Genomic DNA, 18665 nt, shown 5'->3' on the forward strand with positions numbered 1-18665 from the left:
TCGCTTTGGAGAATAAAAGCAATCACGTAGACGTTCGTTTCAGAACGGTCGGGGTACTCTTCTTCCCCCTATAATAGTTATAAGTGCCCAGCCCACTTCGCAATAGAAATTGTCCGTACAGCCGACAAGCCGATCAAAAACCTCCGTCTCAACCGAGGGACAGCATTTCCCCTTATGCGAATCATCCACCCCTTACAGTATCTTTCAGTACGGGCAGCATAGACGGCTCCTTTCTTTTTAGTCTGCTTTGTTTTAGTGCGCCGGATGAGTTGTAAATATCGAATCAGGGAAAAAAAATTTTTGCAAAAGAAAAGGAAACCGGTAAGTGCGTGACAATTAAGCTACCTACTTTGCTATGAAGTCACAACGAGTCGAGATATTCTCCGAGTAGAAGAAAAGTTATGAGCCCTCAAGCAACAAAGAAATCATGGTGAGTGGAACCCTGCTTTGGTTTCTTTGCTTGCATAATGCCTGCGTTTTTACAGTGATACAACACTAATATAATCGTGTTATTTTTATGTACTCGCACAGATTCTTAAAAGCTAAAGGCTTGAATCATTATTTTCCAAGTAGGGGAGCTTCGGTTTCACCAGTTCGTTCATCAGGTACCCAGCGATGCAGCTCTCATTTTTTTTCCATTTCTGAGGTGTTTCAGGGCTCTGCTATATCTGCGATTAGTTCAGCAATTAAGAGCAATTATTTGTTTACTTACACAAATAAACATGGATTTACAAGTACCTAGCCTTTCCTAAAGACAGCAGATTTTGGATTCAATTTCAAAAGTTTTTATTACTTGAAGAATTTTCTAAAGTAGAAATCAGACATTTCTTTAAAATAAAATTCTTGTCTATAATTGACTAAAATTCAAAATTTATATAAAATAAGTTGAGAGCTCTTATGGTAGAAGGAAATCAACTCCTTTAAAATAGTTATTTTCCCTCCATAGTAATGATTAAATTGAAGTAACAAAACTATACCATGAAAGTCCATTTTTACAACTGATTGCAAATTACTGCTGTGACATTTAGCTGCAGTTCAATTTCTGGTTGTTTCTTGTATATTTTATTCTTTTTTTCAAGTTATTGGGGATTTTCTTTTATTTTGTATAGAATTGAGTTTTCTTTTGGTAAAGTCAACTCGATTACTTCTTATTTGTTTTATTAGTTTACAAATATATTTAATATTAATTATGTTTAATTTAGAATAAATATCTTTTATAAATTTGAACAACAATTTAGAGATCCCTATTATAAAACTAAATTATTAATTTTCAAAAATAATTTGCCTATTTATATTAATATGAAATATTTGAATAGAATCTAATTGAATATTTATTGTACTTAATATGAAACATTAAAGAAATTGTCATAAATAATCAATGTCCAATCCCTCACTCATTGTTATTAGTTTCCATTCTTATAAATTATATAATAATATGTAATTATTTAATTAATAATTTTATGTAAATTTTAAAATGCAATACAAATAGAAATACAATTCAAAAGTGTCCACCAAGAATTTGTTAATGTCTTATATAAAATTTTCCATCTGAATATTTAATATATTAAATATTAGTATAATTGACAATGGACCTTTGGTCTATTCCTAAAGTTGAAAGGTTACATCATAAGAAATGAAGTCTGGATTATATAGTCAATTTGTTATTTGTTTACTTCTTACCTTTTTTAAAATTTCTTTAAGCATCCTTTTGTCTACTCATTTTGTTATTCATGATAAAGGGTCCAAATCTATAAACATGTTAGGAATCTTAGAAGCCTGGTTTTAAAGTATAATGATAGGAATGAACCAAACTAAACAAATCCCTCAGTCTTATTAAAAAAAAAAAAAAATTTACATAAATTTATAGATGACCAACTTGTATTAGATATACTAGGTTGGTTTACGATAAAAAAGGTTTGCATAGTAAAACCTAAAATTCAAATTTCAAGATTAAAGCTTCTCTAACACACTCGTGATTTAAAAAATAAATTTAGATGAATTTGTCACCATATAAACTATTGAAACTTTCATTTACAAAATTGCTTGCATAATTGAAGTATACATATTGAAATAACTCTTACAATAATAAGAATGGCATAAAACAACACACAATAAGACCTAAATTTCAAAAATTGAAAATACAATTTAAAACTATCACAGATTTGAGAACATACATTTACTTTACTAATTTTTAATATTACTTAAACATTTAACATTTATTTATTTGTTATGACATTTTTTAAAGGTAGATTATGTTATGAGCATCAACTTTGCTATGTAAATTAATTATTATTATAACTGAAGAAAAAAAGATTTATCAGGAATTATTTTATTTAGATGTTGTTTCTCTATACAATCTAAGAGTTTTCAAAGTTCACTATTCAATTTAAGTGCATTTTACTTGGATCTTATTTTTTTTTCACATATTTCATATTTTAAAACTCTCTTATGGTATTTAACATGGCACTCGTTAAGCTCCACACAAAATATATCAAAGATAAGGAAAAAGTAGATTTTTTTTTTTCCCAAATTTACAAAAGCACAATGATTTTTTTTCATTTTGTTTTGCTATTTTAGACCAAAAAAATATGCAGATTCTAAAGAACAAATGTTTAAAAAAGTTCAAATGTGAAAGGAAAAAACATATTTTAGATTTTTTAAAATTTGATCAACAGCTTCATTCAACATCAATGTACTATATATCAATTTTACTCTTTTGCCGACGCACTCACTCCTCGTCGAAACTAATCCATTATCTTTTATATTGCTATTTTGTCTGAAGGCGTAGTTCTATGAGCAGAGCAGTAAAAATCCAACAGTTATCGTCGATCTAAACCTCCACAGCTGGATACGTGGTTCCCCACAAAAATTCGAAGCACAGGTGAAGTTTTGAGTAGAGTTGATCCAAGGACAGATATGAGTTCACAAGAAATTTCGCACTCAAAACAAGCTCCACCCCGAATCGATGAAGAATTCAGAGACTTGCTCGATCATTTGGAGACAGTATCATCCAGGAATAATACCACGACCGATCATTTGGAGGCAGAAAGAAGTAGCAGTAAAAGAGAGATCGCGAGTCTGACACCGATCTGTTCCGTAGAAAGTTTAACAGCGAGCGAGTCATCATGGATTATTCAAGTTAAAAATAGGTTTTGCACTCTGCAGTATAAGAAAGGGCAGCCTTCTCATGTGTGTATTTATAGGGTGCCCGCAACCATTAGGTCTCCCAAGCCGGCGGCATATGTTCCTCTCGTTGCTTCCTTCGGACCTTATCATCATCATCATCCTAAGACCAATGAACATCTCTATGCAATCGATGATTATAAGCTGGAAGCAGTGCAGAGAACAATAGAAAGGAGTCGCGGTTTAACAATTAATAAATTAATTGCAGAGGTTCAGAATTTAGAAGAGGAGATTAGAAATTGCTACAAAGATTCAGCAAAGGAATACAGTAAAGAAACTCTGTGCTGGATGTTCACAATGGATGCATGCTTTATTTTAGAGTTCTTTCGTACTTCAGTTACAAAATCACCTAAGCAAGAAGACACTACAAAACCAGCCAAGGCAGAAGAGCGTGCAAAAAAGCAAGAGCCTTTCAGCATGCTTTTTGAGTACAATGGTCGTCAAAACATATTTAGGTATGAGATAATGAGAGACATTATGAAGCTGGAAAACCAAATTCCACTCTTCGTTCTCAGAAAAATACTTGCATTGCAATCTAAAAATGAGGACGAGGTGTTGTCAAAATTGGTTACTTTACTATTTCCCTTGCCGGAGTTTAGAGGTTTTCCCTTCTCTTTTCCATCATCGTATGGTAAGATAGAGGAAAACAAGATTGATGATAAAATTAGGTCAAGCTTGAGAAAGCATATTAATGGCGCCTCTCATCTTTTGGATTTGTCTAGAAGGGTGATCAAAGATATATTAACATATTCATGTTCTGAATCTACTGCTTCCGCAACAAATCCTACTGATGATTTGAATTTCCCTAAAGATGATGGTTCTACTCCCTCAGCTGAAAAGTTGCATAAGGCTGGCATCATATTTAAGCCCAGCAATACAGGCGAAGTCAAGTTTGAAGGCAGATACTTTCTAAGCAGCACATTTTACTTTCCCGAAATTACTGTTGATGATGACACCGAAATACTTCTGAGGAATTTAATTGCATTTGAAGAGTGTCAAGGCTGCAGATTGTCTTCAGAACCCACAGTAATTTCAAATTACCTCCACTTAATGGATGAGCTAATAGACACCTCTGTAGATGTTGGGCTTCTTAAGCAAGGCAGAGTCATCAAAAGCCTGGTCGGTAGTGACGAAGAAATAGCTGCCACCATTAATGATCTTTGCAAGGGAATTACTGACAGTCCATATCAACCATACAAGGAAGTTGTTAAAAAGGTGAGAGCACATCTTAAGAGCAGGCCTAAAGTTTGGCTTGGTCAGTTTAGACAAGAGCGTTGCTCCAAACCATGGTATATCATCTCCCTTGTGGCGGCAGCACTTCTGCTTGGCTTGGCTGCTGTGCAAACAATCTTCACCGTTAAAAAATAACCAGGACAATACTTTAAATGGGAAATGGCTTCTCTCTATGCATTCCTAGATTCTTATGTAATAGATATGTCCATCTTCATCAACATTTGCTTATTTTATAGTTTACAGCTGTAATTATTTCATAATATATAGTATAAACATGTTGCAAGACTAAATCTTTTATTCAAAAGTAATGAACCAATAATGAATCCGTCTAGCTATTAACCTTCCTTGACCAGGAATTGGATGTATGTATGATTTCTTTATTTAAAAACTTTGGAAAAGTATATCTATAATTGAGTGAGGTTTTTATGTTTAGAATAGAATAAAATAGAAGACTTTTATGTGACTACCTATTGCTGTTCTAGTAAATGCAAAGTGCAAACTAAAAATGATAAATTACTTTACATCATCACTATTGCCGCTGGCTGATGCAAACTAAAAATGCAGATTATTTTACATGATGTATCACTAGTGTTTCTCTGGCTGATCTCCATGACCAGAAATGTTACTCTGAGATTCTCCTCCATTTTCAACATCTGAAGTAGATGGTGGAAGAGGTTTGACAAGCTCATCATATTTTGCAGAAGGCAAATGGGCAACATCATAGGTAGCATGGAGGCCAAACAAGACATAATAGACAAGCATGGCAGCTGTACAAATCCCAAACCTAACAAAAGTCTGGGTTTCGAGAGAGCCCATGAGGAACACATTGATTGCAATAGAGAGTGAGGGGAGCCATGGCACCAAGGGCACCCCCCACACTTTAGGAGTCCTCTGCTGTGGAACATACAATGCCATTGCACTTGTGGCCGCCAGCCACACTGAAATGCTCACAACGTAACCCACCCAACCGTCACTAACTGCCCAGTAAACTGAAGTTGCCACGGAGGAGCAAATTATGACAATGATGAGAGATACGAGGCGGTGAAGGTGAGTAGGAGAGGTTAGTCCCTTCACGTAGTGTCTCCTCACTAGCAGAGCAATTGCCATCATCATGAAGATGAAGAGTGTGCTGATTGAGAGAAGGCTGGAAAGCACATTCAGGCTCGAGAAGAATGCCACGCAAGCAGTGGCAGCTGTCATCACCAACGTGGCATTAATGGGTGTACCTGTGTACTCGTTCACCAATGCAAACCATGATGGAATCATGTGTGTCCTTGCAATGTGGGTGATGTATCTGTTACAAATGCCAAATAGAGTTCTAATATTAGAGATATACATTTGGTACTGATTTGTCTAAAATAACAATGGTGGCACAGCCACAATGAATGAAATGAATGATGTTTATAACAGTGAAGAGAGCAAAGCAGTTTATGCGATTTAACAGCATTTTAGAAACAAGATACTTGTAACATATAAAGTTTGTAATCAATTTGATATTAAATCTTCTGTAGTTAATTGTGATAAGTCTACAACTTTGTCCAATGTTGAAAAGATTTTTAAAAATGTCTGTAAGACCAAAGCAGTCTATGGAAACCTAAGTGTAGTGTACAATGTATAAAGAAATAGGGGAACAAAGAGTAGGGAAGTTTGAAATCTACTTTCGACATTAGATATTATGAGCGAATTTTGATCAGGAAGTTTGCAACTTTGTCTAATGAAAGAAATGTTGCAATGGTTGAAATGAAAGATTTTTAATAATGTCCACCAGACAAAAGGAGCTTCTAGGACCCCAAGACCAGCACACCGTGTTTATAGAAAAGGGGGTCCAAAGTGATATGAAGTCTGTAATCTGCTCTTTACAAAGATTTTTAATAATATCTATTAGACCAATGAAGCTTACTAGATCCTAGAGCAATGCATCGTGTTTCTAGAAACAAGAAGGAAGCCATATAAAATTGGTAATCTGCCCTTAAGGTCAGATCTTAAGTAAATCTTGATAAAAAAGTTAACAACTTACGTTAAATATTAAAGTGAGAGATTTTTAATAATGCTCATTAGACCAAAGGATCTTACAAAACCCAAGAGCAGTGCATCATGTTTGTAGAAACAGGATGGAAGCCATGTAAAGTTAGTAATAAGCTCTTAAGAAACCAGAGGAGCTTATGAGACCCAAGAGCAATGCATCATGTTTCTAGAAACAGGATGGAAGCCATGTAAAGTTAGTAATAAGCTCTTAAGAAACCAGAGGAGCTTACGAGACCCAAGAGCAATGCATCATGTTTCTAGAAACAGGATGGAAGCCATGTAAAGTTAGTAATATGCTCTTAAGATCAGGTCTTAATCAGTAAATTTTGATCAAGAAGCTTACAACTTCAGTTAAATGATTGAAATGAGAGATTTTTAATGTCTATTAGACCAAAGGAGCTTACAAGACCCAAGAGCAATGCATCATGTTTCTAGAAACAGGATGGAAGCCATGTAAAGTTAGTAATATGCTCTTAAGATCAGATCTTAACCTGTAAATTTTGATCAAGAAGTTTACAACTTAAGTTAAATGATTGAAATGAGAGATTTTTAATAACCAAAGGAGCTTATGAGACCCAAGAGCAATGTATCATGTTTCTCGAAACAGGATGGAAGCCATGTAAAGTTGGTAATATGCTCTTAAGATCAGATCTTACCCAGTAAATTTTGATCCAAAAGTTTACAACTTGAGCTAATGATTGAAATGAAATTTTTTTAATAATAGGACCAAAGAGTTATGAAGTCTGTGATCTGCTGTTGGTATGAGGTCTTCAGCAGTGAATTTTGATAAAGAATTAAGTTATGAAGTCTGTGATCTGCTGTTGATATGAGGTCTTCAACAGTGAATTTTAATCAAGAAGCTTACAGTCTACAGCTAATGATGAAAAAACAATGATTCAAGTCTATCAGATGAAAGCAACCCATCATGTTTTTTAAAACAGGGACCAAAGAAATACAAAGCCTGTAATCTATTTTTAAGATCGATCTTGAGTAGTAATTTTTGATCAAATTTTTTTTACTTTGGTCAGTGATGAAAATGGCACAATAGTTGAAATGAAAGATTTTCTACAATTTCTATCAGACAAAAACACAGCTTATGAACCCAAGAACAGCGCAACATGTTTCTAGGAACAGGGGACCAAAAGTCTGTAATCTGCTCTCAAAATCATATTTCCAGTAGAAAATTTTGATCAAAAAGTTTGCAACTATATACAATAACTACATTCATTGAAATAGAAGATTTTAATTTTGGGCCCCCCCAAAAAGCACAAAAGGTTAACAGTTTCTACAATCTTATCTCCTCAAACTGAATACTAAAATTGTCCATGATTGCAGAGGAAAAGCAAACACAAAAAAAGTACCTGGCCTGGGAGACAGTACCGACCATAAGCACGGTGGTCATGCCCTTGAGAGCCCCAAGCGCCACCAAGTACTTTGCCCAGTGCATCCCTGCCGCCCCAAATGCAATAGAAAAGGCAGCATCCTCGTCCAGAACCTTGTAGCTTTGCATCATACAGAGAGCCAGAGCCATTAGGCAGTAGATCACAGTAATGGCGGACATGGAGGTGAGCAGACCCAGCGGTATATCTCTCGACGGGTTCTTCGTCTCCTCCGCCATCGTCGCAATGGCGTCGTATCCGCCATAGGCAAAATATATGACGGCGGCAGCCCTGAAAACCCCTTTTGGCCCGAATGGCAGAAACGGCCTCAGGTTTGCTGTGTTTGCGTGAGCGAAGGCGGCAACGATCACAAACAGAATCACGCACATGTTGATGGCCGTTGCGATCCAGTTCAGGTATGACGTGGCGCGGGTGCTGCGCATTGCGAGCATGGCCGTCAGTGCCAGCACGACCACCGCAATGGGGTCGAGCATGTTGTAGTCGTTTGCTAGGCCGCGGACGTGGATGCGGAAGTCTGTTGGGTGGTGGTTCAGAAGTGTGGCGAAGTAGGAGGTCCATGTCCTCGCCACCGCCGCTCCGCCGATCAGCCCTTCGAGGACAATGTTCGCCGCCGCGATGAATGCTGCGAAATCTCCCAGTTCTACTCTCAGGTATGCAAAGGATCCACCTGCACAGAGAATTTGAGTTCTGTGTAAGATTGATATGCTGCGGAAGGATGGAATTGTTTGATTTTTTTGTTTTGGATGATTTGTCTTTCATTTGCTGTAGGGTTTTCAAAATCTCCCAATTCCACTCTTAGATATGCAAAGGATCCGCCTGCACACAAATTTTGAGGTCTATATAAGATTGAGAAGCTGGGGAAGGATGTAGTTTATTGAATTTCTTTGGATGATTTGTTATTTTCTGCCGTAGGGTTTTGAAAATCTTCCAATTCCACTCTTAGATACTCAAAGGATCCATTTGCACAGAGAATTGGATGTCTTTGTAAGATTAAGAAGCTGCGAAAGGATGCAATTGATTGAATGTTTTTGGATGATTCGTTATTTTCTACTGCAGTTTTTCCCAATTCCATTCTTGGATATTCAAACGATCCTTATGCCCCCAGACTTCGAGGCCTGTAACATAAGATTGAGAAGCTGCCACAGGATGCGATTGAATAAATTTCTTAACGATTGATCCAAGTTTCTGAAAAACGGACGATAAGCCATGCATGAGATAGATTTGGGGCAAAAAATTTGGCTGTTCGAAGAAGGATTGTCTTTTAAGGATTCCTTATTGTAGGTCGCAAGTCTTTAACATTTTGCAGTATTTCGGTATATTTCCGCATTTTTGCACTGGTGCTAAAAAAATTTAATGTATTCGGCATTGTAAGGTATTTATGCAAACGATACGGCTGCATCTAGAAATTGAGGTCTTTTAAAGATTGAGTAGATTGAGTTTTTTTGGATGATTTCTTATTTATTTGTTCTAGGGTTTTGAAAATCTCCCAGTTTCACTCTTAGATGTTCAAACGATTCGCTTGCACAGAGAATTTTAGGTCTATGTAAGATTTAGAAGCTGCGAAAGAATGAAATTTATTGAATTTTTTTGGATGATTTGTAATCTTTTGCTGTAGGGTTTTGAAAATCTCCCAATTCCACTCTTAGATATTCAAACGATTAAGACTGAGAAGCTGCGAAAGGTGCAATTGATTGATTTTTTTTCTGATGATTTCTTATTTATTTGTTCTAGGGTTTCGAAAATCTCCCAATTTGATTCTTTTAGATGTTCAAACGATCCGCCGGCACACAGTTTTTTTTGGCCTGTAACATCAGATTGAGAAGCTGCTTTGAATTTCCTTACGATTTCTGGAAGTTTCTGAAAATGGGACGATAAGCCATACATAACCCATACATGTGATCGATTTGGGGGAAATTTTCTGGGTGCTTGAAGATTGATTCTCTCTTAGGGATCCTTATTACAGTGCAAGTGTCTGAGATTTTGCAGAATTAAGGTGTTTTTCTGCATTCTTTTTTTATGTTAAAATTTGGTGTAGTGTGCGGCACTGTAAAATACTTATGCAAATGATCCGCGTGCCCACAGAATTAGAAGTCTATGTAAGATCAAAAGATTGAAAGATAATTCATGATTTGTTAATTTGTTTGCTTTGAAAATCGGAGGATAAGCCGTACTTATGATCGATTTTGGGGGAAATCGGAGGCTTGAAGATCAATTCTCTGTTTGGAATTCTTAAATGGAGGGCGCAAGTCTGTTAATTTTTGTAGCATTTCGACATTTTCATATAATTTTGTTGCTGCTGTTAAAAATAGGTAAATAACAGTAGAATTTGCAGTTTTCCGGTATTTTTCTGCTGTTGGTGTTAAAAATAGTGAGTAATAAGCGAGACTCGACCTGCCTACAAAGTGGTCTCCTATTCTCCAGGCATACGATTTGAGAATAGCTATTCTTATAACTATTTTTAAGAATGGATATAAGCTTAATTTTTTTATATATTCTCATGAGAGATGGATTCCTGTTGAATCACTATTCATGAAACATAAGTCAATGAATTTGACTCAAAATCACACGTTAAATCTTGATAGCAATATCACAATTTGACTTGCTGTGGAAATTATCTCCTACTTATCTTTTTTTAATGTTGAAGAAGGGTTGCAATCTTTAAATAAAACATAAAAGACATTAATATATTAATAGATTGAATTTGAAGATCTGTAAACAAGAGTCTACAACACAACGAGAAATTGTGAAGCTCTTATAGAAATAGATTATAATTAATTTTCAAATATTATTACAAAATAAAATCTCCCAATAATAAAAGGTTACGTTTTGACAAATAAATAATCCCATACAGAAAGTGAGGGCTATTACAAAAGCAACCTAATAATAATAAAAATCTGCCCTCAACCAGAGAGGATCAGCCAAAAATAATCCCATACAGAAACATGGGTCATCGAGTTTGACTCAAAAATCACACAGTTAAATCCTAATATTCACATCACAATTTGACTAGCTGTGGAAATCATCTCCTACTTATCAATTGATGAGCTTAAGGGGCTTTCTAATGAATGGTTCATAAGGCACAACACTTGGTGAAGGTTTTGCAAATGGGGTTGCAAGCTTTGGGTTTAACTGTGAGGAAACTCCGAAGTTAAGCGCGCTCAGGCTGGAGTAGTACTGGGATGGGTGACCTCCCGGGAAGTCCCGGTGCTTCACCCCTGTGAGCATCACCTAGATCCAATGAGTGCTAAGTGTTCCATTTATTCTCATGAGAGATGGATTCATGTTGAATCACTACTCATGAAACATGGGTCATCAAATTCGACTCAAAAATCACAGTGTTAAATCCTGATATTCACATAACAATCTTACAGAGTACTTATTAAAAATCAGCCAACTATTGGATAAGAAATCGGTTTTTTTATTAAGAAATAAAGTAAACCGGACCACTACAAAGAACAATTGGATAATAAATTTCAGCCCTGTAACAGACCATTGTGAAGCGCAATTCGATAAAGAATCGATTTTTCCTAAACAATCAATCTTCAACTATACTGATAAACACCGATCAATCTCCCTGTGAACGAATGAAATTTTAAATTGAGACATACACAGCTTGTTTATTTATTTTACTCTTTCCGAAATATATGTAAACAATCCAAATGAAGATGACAACCGTAAGAGTTGAACAAGGATCAATTTACCTGTAAATAGATGGAAGAGAAGGAGATGGTCATCTATGTCTTTTATGATACATATATCAATTCTTTAGTATAAGCTGCTCCAACATGAACACAAGATTTTATGATAGACAGCATTCGATTTCAACTAAAATACAAGATTTTACACTAGATAACAATTCCCAAATGTAAGCTGCTGTATTACGAACTAAAACAGAGAGTTTTATAGTAGAAAACAATTTCCGAATGCAAAAGCTGCTGGAATTTGAACTAGAACAGAAGATTTTACACTAGACAGCAATTCCCAAATATAAGCTGCCGCAATTTGAACTAAAACACATGCTTTTACACTGGTCAGCAATCCCCAAATATATAAGGTGCAGAAATTGAAGTAAAACAATATGAAGTGAGAGAGAGCACCTGCAACAGGTATCTCCACAGCAAATTCAGTGTAACAGAAAACAGAGAGCATGGCGGAGAGGCCGGAAACGACATAGGAGAGAACAATGGCAGGGCCGGCATTGATTCTGGCCTCCTCTCCAGTGAGAACAAAGATGCCTGCTCCAATAACAGCTCCGAAGCCAAACCAGGTGAGATCCCACCATGTGAGACTCCTTTTCATATCATTTTCACTCCTCAATCTCAGATCCTGCACCTCTTCAACTTCGTCAGACCTCGCAAACAATCGCTCCTTGAAGCGAGGCCCAGTCTGAGCAAGAGCCCTCCTGTAATTTCCCCAGCTCTCAAATGACTCCCCCTTCACAAAATCCTCCTTGCTGCACTCAAAACATCCCCTTCTCCTCCTACTCTTCTCTGCCTGTGCCACACCCATTCTCACACTTCTTCTCAAATTCCACAAAAACGGAGGAGAAAAAAGTCTTTTAGAACTAATGGTGGGTTGTTACAGGATTGAAATCTCCATCCAAATTTTGTTTCGTGTGATTATTTAATTGGGAGTCAAGATTCTTCACAAGTATTGATGTAATTATTTAATTGGTAGTCAAGATTCTTCACAAGTATTGATGTGGATTTATCATTTATTGCTGGCCAAGGACACCACTTCCTAGGCATTCCGAACAGGACAAATATATGTGGAAAATTGAGCAAAAGCCTTCAATCATTGCCTGGTATGGGAAGTCTTGTATCCAAACTTGTTCCACTGATAGCACAAGCTAGGACGAAAATGGAACAATGAAGGAAATTTTGATATTTGAAAATGGAGTGTCACATGCTAGGATTAAGATAAAATTTGTGAAGAAACAAGCTGATAATTTTTTATTATGTGCATTTTCCTCGTTTTTGTTTTTTTAATGGGGAAAACTTAAGGTTAACACTCCAAAAACTGAGATCCCTTTTCCGGTTTTTCTGACAATTTCTTAAACTGAAGAGTAACACCTTTTTAAAATGTGAATATACTGTGTATTGGCAATTGGTAATTAATATATTAATTTTTAAATAATGGGTTTATTACAAGATCGGAATCTCCATTCAAATATTGTGCCGTATGATTATCTAATTGGGAATCAAGATTCCTCACACGCATTGACGTGGATTAGTTGCCGGCTAACATGTCTTTGAGAAGAGGACAAATGTGTGGAAAATTGAAGAGAGACATTAGTATGGGAAGTCTTCTCTCATGGAGAACAAAGATCTTACGGTGGAAGATGGCAAGTATAGTAATTAGCACGTGCTAGGACTAGAATAGAAGTGCGAAGAAATAAATTGATATTATGAAACCATGGTACCATTCTTTTTTCTTTGTTTTTTCATATAATGTGAGAATTCAAGGTTCACATTTCAAAAGTACAGTGTTTTTTTTTTTTTAAAATGTAAATCAAAAGTACTAATAAGTACTTTATTGAAATTTTATTAAAGTAGATTTCACATTATAATACTTAAATAAAAATATATTTTAAAAAAAAATAATAAATTGTAAAACTAAAGTAACAATAAATCTTGTATTAGTTTATTCTTAAAATTTTATTATCTAGATTTCACATCATAACATTTAAAAACAACAACATTTTAAAAATATAATATAATTGCAAAACTAAAGTAACAATAAGTCTTGTATTAGCTTATTCTTAGAATTTTATCAAGGTAGATATCAAATCATGAAATTGACCTAATGAATGAGTGCCATGAAATTAACCAAAGCTTCATGAAGCTGATTAAAAGTCATGCAAATTTGGTAGTATGTAGATTTATGTAATTACAAAGTAGGCTTATGTAGCTATAAGATAGAGCTTCACCTTGATGTTTGATCCTGAGAAATAAAATTTGGTGATGTAATAAAGCACCGTTGAGGAGACCCTTAAGGTTCGAGTAAAATTTGGTTTAGAGTTAATGTTTAATTTGGTTTGTTGTGATTTTTGTATGGCGATGGGTTGGCTTGCTTCCATGAGCTAGGGCTTCTCCTTAGCTCACGCATTAGTTCTTTTTGCAGGGGGAGATGGGTCCAACATTTGGGAGGGGCTTTTTTATGAGGCCCTACCTAAACCCATCATAGCATTTGATATATTTACATGATAAACTCGTTATTGGAAACACTATATTCATTTTTTATGGAGTTATATTGCACTGACATAGACTTGATAGCAAAGTATGTAGTGCATTTCATTTTATGTAATGATCCCATCTTTTAGCTTTCACGTTCTCCAAAGTCTAAGTGGAGGATAAGAAGAAATTAAATTAATTTCTAATAAAGTCATTCAATTAAAAATTAAAGGTGACTTCGTATTTAATTAATTTAATTATTTACAAGGGAGTAGCTTCTAGGGTATGTATTAATTATTGGAAGGACGGAAGCCTCTCATTATTTAATTAATTATTGCCAGGGAGGAATTTCTAGGGTATGCATTAATTATTGGAAGGAGGAAGCTTCTAGCTCTTGCAATTAATTAATGTTTTAGTTCCTTCCAGAAGGATGAAGAAAAGGATAAATAGGGCTGAAAGTCTCATTGTTGATCATTGGATGATTATGACTTGCATTTGATAAGAGCTTGGATGTGTGAATCACACTCCCTTCTTTTGGCAATAGAGGACTTTCATTCTCTGTTGTAACATTCTAGACGTCATTCCCTTAGGGTTTGGCCTTTGGAATACATCTCTTTGTAATTGATTGCAACATTCTCAGCATTAATATAATTTCAGCCTCGGTTCAGCTTTTGGGCATTCCTAGGTGTCCATTACAGTGGTATTAGAGCTCATTACAAGGGCCCATTATAGTGGTATTAGAGCTATTAGTCCTGCCATCCTGTGGAGTTCTTAAGCATTTATGTTTGAGCATGCGACAAGGGCCCATTACAGTGGTATCAGAGCTATTAGTTCTGCCATCATGTGGAGTTCTTATAGGGAATTCAGAACAATGAGATAAAGGGAAAGAGTTTGACAAATGTATACCAGTCCAGATCAAGAAAGTGTAATGTTCAGGATACTAAATACATTACAAGAGGGGTAGCGGATGCAACAGGAGCATAATAGGCGAATGGATATGATGTTGCAACTTATGGCTAGATAGATGGGCATCAATATTGATAATTTGTATGTTGCTCTAGTGCAAAAAGAAGTTGTTTCCTCAGGTGGGATCAAGACACATATAGAGCCACCTAGCAATGATGCTGGTGATATGGAGTCCATCGATGTGGGATTAGAAGAATGCAAGGATATTATCATATCAGCAGCCACTTCTATGTTAGTTGAACCATCCAACGAGGAGTTTCGCAGTATGCATGTGGTTGTAGATGAGTGCTTTGATGATAGTACACTTGATATTGCTTATGAGGTGAGCAATATAGTCATAGAGTCATATTATACTATTGATCAACAAAGTGTTAATGTTCACTCTTGGGATAGTACTATGTTCAACATGGATGCAACATTGTCTTATGACAAAATGATGTTTGAGGCTAATGTTGATCATTCACTTGAGTGGAGTTGGGCTCAGTTTTCACCATCTACAAAGATTCAGTTTTGTGTTGCAGCAGTTGGGAGGAAGAGGTTTCATAGATCTTCTATGGAGCCTCCTTCTGGTGACATCCAGACTTATACTTCATTAGCACAAGTTTTGGGAGCTAACTTGTAGGACATGTGGTTGGTCTTAATGATATTCATTTGCAGTTTGTTTAATGTCCATATGGATATCACATATTACTTCAATTGGGATCTAGGTGGAGGTTGGAGTTCATTATGTTACTTAATTGCTTGAGGACAAGCAATTTCAAGGAGGGCGGATTTGTAATGATCCCATCTTTTAGCTTTCATGTTCTTCAAAGTCTAAGTGGAGGATAAGAAGAAATTAAATTAATTTCTTATAAAGTCATTCAATTAAAAATTAAAGGTGACTTCGTCTTTAATTAATTTAATTATTTACAAGGGAGTAGCTTCTAGGGTATGTATTAATTATTGGAAGGACGGAAGCCTCTCGTGATTTAATTAATTATTGCCAGCGAGGAATTTCTGGGGTATGCATTAATTATTGGAAGGAGGAAGCTTCTAGCTCTTGCAATTAATTAATGTTTTAGTTCCTTCCAAAAGGATGAAGAAAAGGATAAATAGGGCTGAAAGTCTCATTGCTGATCATCGGATGATTATGACTTGCATTTGATAAGAGCTTGGATTGTGAATCACACTCCCTTCTTTTGGCAATAGAGGACGTTCATTCTCTGTTATAACATTCTAGACATCATTCCCTTAGGGTTTGGCCTTTGGAATACATCTCTTTGTAGTTGATTGCAGCATTCTTAGCATTAATATAATTTCAGCCTTGGTTTAGCTTTTGGGCATTCCTGGGTGTCCATTACAGTGGTATCAGAGCTTGCTTACAAAGTGTTTCACGAAGTTATAACCAGTAGGTGTCCATTACATTTTATGGTTGAGTATTGAACATGTGTTGATAAAATTATGCATGCATTCTTATTAGTAACTTAAGTATTTTCTATGGTAATGCAACTTGTTCCATTATGCTCTTCATATTCATTATGATGATTGAATACATGTATTGTTAGGTGTTATGGTCAATTGACTTGAATGGATATTATGATGATGTCGACATGCTCTATATGCAATGAGTTAGAAAATGACAATTGAGTTCATATTATAATGAGATGTGATTATTGCTACAAGGAATGTTAGGTGTTTTTATGTTATTTGTATATGTTATTTTTCTTGTATGGAAAATGGAATTGGAAATATGATGAATTGTTAATGTAGTTAGATTATGAATTGATTAGATGAATGATGTTATTTTCTAATATTGTATATGTCTATTATTTCTTGAACTAATGATACTCAAATTGAGATGTGCAGGAAAAGAGGTTGCTCACCCAAGACCTTGCTACCAAAAGTTGATTTTCGCCCAACTTGGAAAATCAACTTTTGGAAGGCCTCCAAGTCAACTATAAGTTGTCCTAGGGTTAAAAATGACCCTTACCCATAAGTATACCAAGTGGGCTTACTAAAAATGACTCAAATTGAACCCTAGGTGCTCATATAACCCCTCAAAACCTAACTTACGTTTACGTATGGGTTCCAAGTGATTTGACCCAACAAAAGACTCTGTAACCCAAAGGTTCTCATGGGGGATTCCAAAGTGGTACTGAGATAAGTTTAAATTAAACTTATTCCCAAGTGGACATGTCATTGCCACATATGTACAACACAAGTGTCAAGTGACACCACAAAAATATATAACATTGCACATGTCATGTCCACTTAAGAAATAACACAATCTATAATTTATAATTTATAAATAAACATCCATGCAAGCTTTCACATTTACAAATAAAGCATAATTACACATGAGGTTATAAAACATACATATAAATTTTCCAATAACGATTTTATCATGTTAATATATAAAATTCTATGACAGGGTTAGGTAGGGCCTCGCACCCTCCCCCTAGGCATGTACTCATCCTGGAGTTTGTCAAAGAGATGGGGATAATGTGCTCCCATTTGTGTTGTGTCATCCCATGATGCTACAATCTCATCATAACAATCCCAGTATAATGCCCCTTAAAAGGGAACCCAAAAGAATAGGCCAAAGTTTGTCATGAGCCTAAATTCATAAAAAAATATTTCATAGATTATAATAAATCAAATAATAATTATATCTAGTTATAAAATATAATTGTTGAATCTACTAATAATACTACATTTAATATATATATATGACTATTGAATGTCCAAAATGATATTTATACATGATCATTTAAATACAATCATTTATGTTTACATATGAATGATAAAATGATGAAGTAAAATAACTAATTAAATTACCTACTTAATAATAATTAAACAACTAATCCAAGTTACAAATATCATCCTACCTTAAACATTAAGAAGAATCCATCTAATTAACATAATGAGGGGTCACAACCCATATTCCTTCCCACATATAAAATGGAGAAAGAAAAAGGAAGGAGAGTACGAGCATTGGAGCTATTAATTTATATCACCGTGGTGACGTGGAGGAGAAAAGAGGCACACAGTTGACAGACACGTGGATGAATGACCAAACGGAGGACATTCACGAACGACTATTGGAGGATTGAGCATCGGGAAAAGAAGGCATTGTTGACGTAACCCATGCACCACGTTGGACAAAATTTTGCGTAGAGGTACCAAGGAGTACGGGAGTATTCAGACCACATGTAGAAAGTATATTGCAATATTGAAACCGCCACATCAAGGATAGACCACCGAGGAGTAGAGAAACTAGCAGGATACCAAGAGTTGGGACTCACGCACAAAGGGACAATTAAGGTAATATTAAATTTCATTTACAAATTAAAGTATATATATACACACACATTAAGCCTCATTAATATTATGGTATAAAATATATGATTACATAAATACAACAATAATATGAGAAGGTATTGATAAGAATTTGTATCAAATTAAATTATAGATAATTAAGTTAATCAATGGATACAAGGAGATCTTATATTTTTCTACAAAATGATTAAGGACCCATAGTTCCAATATAAGGACATTGCTCACTTATATAAATGGCTTCGTGCCAATATAGGGTCAGGAGTCATCTTTATATAAATGGTTAGGATGGGATTGGTAGTGATAGTACATAAGATGTGTCCTCTCATATAAATGGCTCATGGTGCTAGTGCAAGAAGTAACTATACCC

The 18665-nt window shown here is 35.3% G+C and overlaps 2 protein-coding genes across 2 annotated transcripts; one reads left to right on the forward strand and one right to left on the reverse strand.

Annotated features, from left to right (window-relative positions):
• The first annotated feature begins 311 nt into the window (after window positions 1-311).
• On the forward strand, window positions 312-4706 carry LOC149578688 (putative UPF0481 protein At3g02645). The gene is made up of 3 exons (XM_089831090.1): window positions 312-430; window positions 532-605; window positions 2783-4706. Exon 3 carries the CDS (start codon window positions 2917-2919, stop codon window positions 4549-4551), a length of 1635 nt encoding a protein of 544 aa, XP_089687216.1. The 5' UTR covers window positions 312-430; window positions 532-605; window positions 2783-2916; the 3' UTR covers window positions 4552-4706.
• Window positions 4707-4772: 66 nt separating this feature from the next.
• Window positions 4773-12372, reverse strand: LOC149578689 (cationic amino acid transporter 5-like). The gene is made up of 3 exons (XM_089831083.1): window positions 11939-12372; window positions 7803-8508; window positions 4773-5710 (listed from the first exon to the last, which is right to left on the reverse strand). The coding sequence occupies exons 1-3, from the start codon at window positions 12348-12350 to the stop codon at window positions 5002-5004; spliced, it is 1827 nt and encodes a 608-aa protein (XP_089687209.1). The 5' UTR covers window positions 12351-12372; the 3' UTR covers window positions 4773-5001.
• Between the last annotated feature and the right edge of the window lie 6293 nt (window positions 12373-18665).

Source organism: Cupressus sempervirens, chromosome 1, assembly GCF_028749045.1.
Source record: "Cupressus sempervirens isolate cs-2001-9-10 chromosome 1, ASM2874904v1, whole genome shotgun sequence".
NCBI lineage: Eukaryota > Viridiplantae > Streptophyta > Pinopsida > Cupressales > Cupressaceae > Cupressus > Cupressus sempervirens.

Bases quoted from the DNA above. Each gene is read 5' to 3' on its own strand.
- LOC149578688 (XM_089831090.1), top strand. From the start codon at position 2,917: ATGAGTTCACAAGAAATTTCGCACTCAAAACAAGCTCCACCCCGAATC.
- LOC149578689 (XM_089831083.1), bottom strand. From the start codon at position 12,350: ATGGGTGTGGCACAGGCAGAGAAGAGTAGGAGGAGAAGGGGATGTTTT. The intron at 8,509-11,938 runs GTGCTCTCTCTC...TTCTCTGTGCAG, and splicing joins TGTGGAGATACCTGTTGCAG to GTGGATCCTTTGCATACCTG. The intron at 5,711-7,802 runs GTACTTTTTTTG...CATTTGTAACAG, and splicing joins GGTACTGTCTCCCAGGCCAG to ATACATCACCCACATTGCAA.